Here is an 8,471-nt window from a genome sequence, read left to right on the forward strand (position 1 = left end):
TTAATGAAAATGAAGCCACACTTCCCCTAAGGGACCCCACATGGCTCTTTTCACTGGCAGATAACTGCATACTTGAACTGGCTGGTTCGAATGTCCTCTGAGATGGAGACCAACATTGTGGCAGTGGAGAGACTAAAGGAGTATTCTGAAACAGAAAAGGAGGTAAGACAGGATCCCAGCCTGGCCCCTTGGTCTTTACCTTTCAGACACCTCATGGGTGGCCTCTACCTACTTGTAGGGTGAGCTGGGTGCCTTCTAGGCCCTCTTGGAATTGTTCTGTTTTAACACTTGCTTAGAACTGCCTTGTTTTAGAGGAAAAAAATCGTCCACGTGTCCTGTTTTCCCCAAGATACCAAGTGTCTGTATATGAGATCCCAGGGTGCTGTGGGCTGTGTCACTTATGAAGGAACCTTTGTCTTCAGTGATGTCACAGAGAAAGTGCTAATGCTGATTGCTGCCTCAGGCTCATGACCGTCTTATTAATTAAGGTGTTTCCCCCACGACTGCCAAGTAAACTGCAACGCTCTGTCTCCGCCTTCAGCAGGCAGCCTCTCCCGGCCAAAGCCGTCTGCTGTTTGCTCAGAACTTTACAGGGGCTCTTGTTATGGGTAATTAAACTGTAATTAAATTCCATCTGTGTAGAAATTTTCCTCATAGATTGAAGAATTAAATGGGTAAATGTATGAGAGTTTGGATCCCCAGAGTTTAGGATGACAGCTTGCATTTGCTGATCCCTCTGTTCCTCTTGTGATCCAGGCTCCTTGGCAGATCCAGGAGACAGCTCCACCCAGCACCTGGCCCCATTTAGGCCGTGTAGAGTTCCGGGATTACTGCTTGAGGTATCGAGAAGACTTGGACTTGGTTCTCAAGCACATAAATGTCACCATCGAGGGTGGAGAAAAGGTGGGTGTGTACCATCCCCCATCCTCACCAACTCATAGCCAGTGGACTGAAAAGGTGGCGGGGTGCCATCCTCCAGCATGAACCCTCATAATTTACTCACAACTCCTGTATACAGCCATGTCTAGATGATGTACTACCTAGTGCCAAGAAAATGCTAGGAATATAGCAGTGCCTCCCTTAGGGATAAAAGTCTATGTCTGGTGTTACACGCAGATGCTAAACCTAAAAAACAAGACAAAACAAAACAAAACAAAACAAAAAAAACGAAACCAAAACAACAACGAAAAACTAGTCATAGGCTCCATGACTAAAGATACATCCCAGCAAGCTTGATGGCCTGAATTTGATTTGCACAATCCTGTCTTTAGTCGCAGCTCATACTGTGAGACTGAGGGACTTTTACTGGGTGGGATTATGGAAATAAAAGATGCCGAGCATGTAAGTATTTCTGGTTGGATAGGAGGGTATCCTGGGACTCAGAAGCCCAGGAGCCACACAGCTCCTAGGGAAGAAGATGTCCCAGTGGGAGGGCATCATGAGACACGGGGGCCAGGAACCACACAGCTCCAAGGTGGGACAGTGTCCCAGTGGGAGGGCATCATGAGACACAGGGGCCAGGAACCACACAGCTCCGAGGTGGGACAGTGTCCCAGTGGGAGGGCATCATAAGACACGGGGGCCAGGGACCACACAGCTCCGAGGTGGGACAGTGTCCCAGTGGAATGGTGTCATGAGACACAGGGGCCAGGAACCACACAGCTCCAAGAGGAAGCCTCCTCAGCAGAGCATTGCAGCTCCCAGGGGAGGGTCTCCCAGCTGAGCTGAGGAGCTCAGGAGCCTCAGCCCTGCTCCTCATTGCTTCTTCTCTTCAATGCTTCCTTTTTTTTCTCGGCTTCTGATGAGAGTCACACCAGGCAGAAAACCTCATGAAACAGATTTATCAGAGGGTCCAGGGTATGAAGTGACAAATCCAGGGATGAGTGTCCTCTGCTCCCAGGAGCAGATGGCAGGGAATTGGACAAAGGGACAGTGTTTATATATTTATATAGGATTTTTAAGGGGCGGAGCTTCTCAGGGCAGAGATTTCCAATTTTCAGAGTAAGGATAGGCGGGATTTCAAGTCCTGAGGTGGGGAGTGGGGGCTATATCAGGGAATTGTGAGTTTCCTGCTCAGGGATTGGTAGGTTTTTGTGGGAAGCTCAAGGATTAGTGGCTTTTTCACACACACACACACACACACACACACACACACACACACACACACACACACCTTTCCCCTGCATTGGACCATGGGTTAGGATGGGAAGTCTTTCCTGGCTTTTGCTGGCTTTTGCTGATGTGCCATCTCTGGGGGGCTGCTTGGGTGAGGGGTGCTCGAGAGGAGGAGTTACCACTGTGGATAGCTCCTGCAGTGGTGTTTTACTAAAGCAGTAGGCTGAGGCAGAAAGGTGTCTCCATCATGGCCAGTTCTTGAGGGGCAGTTCCAGCTAAAGTGGAAAAGGAGGTACACCACCGTGCTCAGCTCCTGCAGATCCTGTGCCCTGTAGGCCAAGAAGATGTTGGGGTGCTGCCATTCTGACAGCTGACATTTTGGTCAGCTTCTGTGGGACATTTTACTGCTGTGGCCTTTAGCTTGGGCAGGAAGGAGGGGCTTACAAGCACTTTGATAGCTTTTAGCACAGTGATTTTTGTGGTGTCCTATAGAGTGCTATAGATTTTTGTGGGACTATAGAGTGTATTCAGCAGGTGCCACCATGGACTGCTGAATGACAAGGACATAGACCTGCAGATATGTTTTGGGGAAACATTCGCATGAACTATAAATACTAAAATGTCCATATTTCACATAATAGTCCCTCTGCTTTGCTTGGACAGTTAGAACATGTAGACCCAGGCTCCTCACAGACACCCTCCAGTTAATCCCAGTTTCTTCTATGTGGTCCATGTGCCCTTTAAGGCACTGCAGTTTGTAAAACTCTAGAGTAGTAAGGTGATGTCATCGTCACCAGGGTGGGTGGACTTAGGGACATAAGAAATTGTTCGGATTTTAGGACCTTCTTATGATTCCAAGCTATTCCTGAAAAATATTCCAGACTATGACTCATAGAATTTTCTCAGAAACTTGGTCAGGGATCACCCTAGCCATTTTTATTGTGTACATGTTGATTTGTTAAACTGTCTATCCACATGGGTCAGAGTGTTCTGTTCCCATGAGATAATCTCTGAGTCTTTATGTGTTGTGGAAATTCATGCACAGAACTAGGATAACTGTTAGAAGGGGAGGGAGCCTATTTCAAGTCCCAATGCAAAGTGTGGAGAAAGAATTGTCACTGAAGTTTGGGAATGCCAGCCATTGGCCAGTAACTGTAGTACCAAGGTCATATCAAAGAAATTCAAGAGCTTTGCTTGAATCTGAGGGTGAGTTATCATGGTTCAGTCTTATCAGAGGAGAGAGGAACTATGTGAGAAACACCTCATTATCTTCTGACTATTGTAACTGAATATAACATAATTCATAAACATTCCTCTGTCTGTACCCCATCCTTTGGGCATTTTTACTGACTTATAAAAAGCCTTTGGAAGCCTGCAAAGCAAAGGGCAGTTTTTTCCAACTTTTTGTTCAAATTAGCTCCTGATGGTGGGTCCTGGAGAAGGTGGTAGTTGGATCAGCCAGATAACGTCACAGCTGTGACCCAGACACCTGCTGGGGGAAGACTGAGTCCACAGCATTCTTGCCTCACCACAACCCTCTCTGTATCGCAGGTTGGTATTGTGGGTCGTACGGGAGCTGGGAAGTCATCTCTCACTCTGGGTTTGTTCCGGATCAATGAGTCTGCAGAAGGGGAGATCATCATCGATGGGGTAAATATCGCCAAGATTGGCCTGCACAACCTGCGCTTCAAGATCACCATCATTCCACAGGTGAGTGAGGCTGACAGGTCCTGCACACTGAAGCCACACGCTCTGCACCCGTAGACCCAGCCAACTGCAGGGGGGGATGGTGTTTTTACATTCGTGTACTTACTGAGAGGAAGGGAACAGAGCATGTGTGTGAAGGTCAGGACAGTCTGCAGGAGTTGTTTTTCTCCTTTTACATGTGGATTCTGAGACTCAAATTCAGGCCATCAAGCTTGGTGGGATATACCTTTAGTCATGGAGACCATAGCTAGGTTTTTTGGTGTTTTGTTTGTTTGTTTGTTTGTTTGTTTCAGATTTAATATCTGCATATAATGCCATTCATAAACTTTAATCCCTAAGTGATGCACAGCTATTTTCCTAGCATTTTCTTGGCATTAGGTACTAAGTCATCTAGACATGGCTGTATACAGGAGCTGTGAGTAGGTTATATGAAAGTGCTGGACCATTTCATACAGGATCTAGAGCATCTGTGGATTTTGGTGGTGGTGGGGCTTAGTAAGACACTGTCTTCTGCCAGTGTGTGAATCTCTGACACTTCTGGAGCTAAGCTACAGATAATTTTCTAAACCAACCCCTGTGGGTATCAGTTCCCTAATGTGCTGTTTGTGCTTAAGATTTTTCCTTAAGTTTCTGTGAGAATCGTTCCTGGAGGTGGGATTGAGTGACTGACTAGTTCCTTTTCTGTCGATCTGACGAAATACTACCACTAAAAGCAACATAGAGGATTTGCATATTGAAAGTTGTAAAAATACTAATTTTAGTCTGGTTAACCCAGGGGGTTTCAGACATTTTCCGTTACAGAAATCCCACAGAGTTCATGTTTTGGAGGGGCTCCCAAACCTCTTTCTGTTCTGGTGTATATATCTCCTGCCTTGATCTCTAAACTTCCCTTACTCAGTGTGGTGTGATTGCTATCTGCTCTTAGTTACTTTTCTGACTGCTGCAACAAAAAACCTAGTAGAATCAACCTGCATGAAGAGAGGTTTATTTTGGTTCATAGTATCACAGGATTGCTGTACATCTTGGTGGGGAAAGCATGGTCATGCAGTAGGGTATGTGTGGTGATGACTTCTCCACGTCAAGAAACCAGGAAGTAGGGGCCCAGCCAGAATCAAAGCCGAGTGTAACCTTGAGAGGTGTGGCCTTAGCAACCTACTTCTTCCATCCAGCCTCCACCTCCTTGCATCCCAAAATAACATCACCAATTGGGGAACAAGTACTCAAAGCATCAGTCTGTGGGGAACCTCTGGATCCACACTCTCATACGTGCCATCTACTGTTCTTGCACAGGATCCTGTTTTGTTTTCGGGTTCCCTCCGCATGAACCTGGACCCTTTCAGTAAGTATTCTGATGAAGAAGTCTGGATGGCTCTGGAGCTTGCTCACCTGAAGGGCTTTGTGTCAGCCTTGCCTGACAAGCTGAACCATGAGTGTGCAGAAGGTGGAGAGAACCTGAGGTAAGTAGGCAAGCATGAACTGTGTGTGGAAAGATTCTACCCACTTGCCTCTGTGCTAACTTCAGTTATCCATCATCAGGGAAACCAGCTCTCACATCCTGCTTCAATGCTAGGGTGATCAGCCAGTGGCTGTGTTGCTGATCTTGGCTGGGGCAGGGTTGGGGGTGCAGCTGACCATTGGCAGATCTATTTGTCCTCAGTGGGCTCAATGCATATACTTTTTATCCTCTAACAGACTGGCTCAAGCATGTTGTCATGGTGATGGCAGATGTGTAAGAATGAACATTCTCAGTGTCCATTCCCATGTCAAGCTTCTACTGGCCATTCATTGGCCAACATTTCATTGGCTAAGACCAGGCACATAGCTGATTCCAGCCAGTGCTAAGGCCTCTGCAGCTCAGTGAGGTTGTAGCTACTGAGCCCACTGTGCTGTCTTTGCCCACACTGAACCGGGCTGATACTTTGGGTATCACTTTTGAGCCTTTTGTTGGGAATGATTCTAAGCCCGTTTCCTGCTCACCAGGAAATAACCAGGTATAGCATGATTGATTAGTAATATCTATCTTACGTATGGCTATGGGGCATGGCCTTGTTCTTCTGCCAAATGCCAAAGCCAACTCTGAGACTGTCTGCTAGCCTTCCCCACCCCACCCCCCCAACCCCAAGCCTGGTTCAGGATCAGGTTAGTTTGAACCCCTCTCTGGGTTTTTCTCCCTTCCTAGTGTGGGGCAGCGACAGCTTGTGTGCCTGGCTCGTGCTCTGCTGAGGAAGACAAAGATTTTAGTATTGGACGAGGCTACAGCAGCTGTGGACCTAGAGACAGATGACCTCATTCAGTCCACCATCCGGACGCAGTTTGAAGACTGTACTGTGCTCACGATTGCGCATCGGCTTAATACCATAATGGACTATACAAGGTGAGGCCCCAGGGTGGGTCTGTGGGGCTTGCAGGGTTCATCCTGTTCACATTCATCCATCCATCCATCTATCACCATCCTTATGCTCAGGGGCAGCCTCAGTTGGTGGGACTCTTCTGCCGTGGGAAAAACAGATTATCAAATGCATTTATATGCATGCGGTATCAGAACAGATTATCAAATGCATTTATATGCATGCAGTATCAGATATATGCTCCATATTATTCTGGACTCTGGGGTCCCCTGTCAAACAAGGCATAGGGACCATCCTAAGGACCAGGACACTTAAGAGAGAGGGACAGTGATCACAGCAACACATACTGATTTCAGAGGGAGACATGTGTTAGGTACAAGTGATAACAAAGAGGCGGGAAAACAGGTACCAGGCTGTCCCAATCTCTCCAGCCCCTAGAGTTTATAATACTTCTTGCAACCCACAGATATCAGGTGCATCTCCTTGCATAATGCTAACATCTGCGTTCCTCCCCATACAGGGTGATTGTCCTGGACAAAGGAGAAGTTCGGGAGTGTGGTGCACCCTCTGAGCTCCTGCAGCAAAGAGGCATCTTCTATAGCATGGCCAAGGATGCTGGTTTGGTGTGAGCTGGTCTCTGGCATACCCAGTGAGGACTGCAGGGCCAGGACCCCAGTATCCAGGCATGAGCCAGCAACCCTGGAAACCTATGCTTCCCAGACAAAAACCAAAAATTAAAAAGAAAACCAAACTAAAAGGAAGCAAAACACATAAAGCATCGTCACCATTTGGCCCCGTCCTGGATCTGACCTTGAAGAATCTGGAAGACAGATGCACCCCACTTCAGATACACGTCTGGTCTCTGGCACCACTTGTAAGGCTCCCTGAAAGTTCACCCATGTTCCTGTGGTATCCCACAGCAAGGCCACGGGCAGCTAAACATACTAATGACCAAACACAAGCCACTGCCTCATGTCTCTTCACCCACCTCCGTGGATGCCAAGCCTTGTAGCCTCTCCTGGCCCTGACAGCTCTTCTGTCACCTATAGTCCTGTTGGTTACAGAAGAGTGCATCTTGCCTCAGGTCTTGCAGTTGAAAGCATGGGAACCAAAACGAACAAACAAAAAAGAGAGAAGGAAAACTCCTAAAAAATCCTGTCCCTGTTATGTCAGTGATGTCCCCTTCCTGCCGTCATCTGGTCTTCACATGCTCTGACACCGTTCCCGACGTTCAGCACAGCTTTCACAGGCTGTGCTTTAGATAGCCTTGTGAAGGGATCTAGCCAGACAGGCTTGGAAGGCAGCATTCCCTTCACAAGGACTTGCACCCTGCCCTTGCCTTCTGTTTCTTCCTGTCCATAGTTGGAGAGGGCTTACTCACCACATAGGATCTATGAATAGTTATAAGCAGCAAAAGTCAAGAGCAGGAGGGATGGTGCCAACATGTAAGAATTGGGTATCAAAAACAGCCAGAGTCCCCTATAGGACAAGAAGAGAACCACTCATAAATATCAGTGATTGCCCCCCTCTCAGCTTTTGAGCATCATTCCTGGGAGAAAGATAGTCCCAAGATTTTGATGTCTAGGGAGGAGATGCTAGACTGAGGATTAGCCACGCCCAGCTCTACAGTTGATCCTCAGTCTGAATTCTTCAACGTGGTTCTCTAGGTGTGTGGGTTACAGACCAAAGAGAGATCCCATGGTCAGCAAGAACTTGGTGCCAGCTGCAGTTCATCCTTGCTATGAATTTTGGCTCTGATTTCAGTCCCAGAGAAGCATCCTTTTTCTTTAGGTGACAATGTATATATTTATTTTTTTTGTAAGTTAATAATTCTTTCACTTTAAAGGACCCAGATTTCTCCTGAGAGTCTTTTTGTAATGACACTGGAAATGTGACTATTTGAAAATAATTTGCAGTAAAGAAAAATATTTCATTTCTTTCTAAACAACCATTTTATTTTCTTTTGGGCACGAAGGTCTCCAGCCTCTACTGTGGAAGAATCAGGCTAGGACAGCTATGATACCACGGCCGTCAGTGGCGGCTCAGCAGTTGGTGCTTGCTCCTCTTAGAGGACTGAAGTTCAGTTCCCAGCCCCTGTGTGCAGTGTCTTACAACTGCTTATATCTCTGGCTCCAAGGGGCCAGTGCCCCTTTCTGGACAAATTAAAAATAAAAAAGAGATGGGGGAGGCCAAATTAAGAGCTGCCTGGAGTCTGGCAGTGAGTCAGAATGGCAAAGTACACAAATATCTGGGCTTGAGTCCTACTGTCATTTTTTGGACACGTGACCCTGGACAAAGCTG

General features: G+C 47.0%; 1 protein-coding gene across 1 annotated transcript in view; it reads left to right on the forward strand.

Moving 5' to 3' along the window:
- Abcc1 (ATP binding cassette subfamily C member 1 (ABCC1 blood group)) overlaps positions 1-8,118 on the forward strand; it is a 90,131-nt gene extending 82,013 nt beyond the window's left edge. Inside the window, exons 16-21 of the mRNA XM_076935277.1 lie at positions 30-162; positions 757-903; positions 3,667-3,825; positions 5,113-5,279; positions 6,002-6,196; positions 6,691-8,118. Of these exons, the coding sequence (XP_076791392.1) occupies positions 30-162; positions 757-903; positions 3,667-3,825; positions 5,113-5,279; positions 6,002-6,196; positions 6,691-6,799 (910 nt within the window). The 3' untranslated portion in view covers positions 6,800-8,118. The remainder of the gene's footprint in view (positions 1-29; positions 163-756; positions 904-3,666; positions 3,826-5,112; positions 5,280-6,001; positions 6,197-6,690) is intronic.
- Positions 8,119-8,471: the final 353 nt, after the last annotated feature.

The sequence above is a fragment of the Arvicanthis niloticus genome, chromosome 6, assembly GCF_011762505.2.
Source record: "Arvicanthis niloticus isolate mArvNil1 chromosome 6, mArvNil1.pat.X, whole genome shotgun sequence".
NCBI classification, from domain to species: Eukaryota; Metazoa; Chordata; class Mammalia; order Rodentia; family Muridae; genus Arvicanthis; species Arvicanthis niloticus.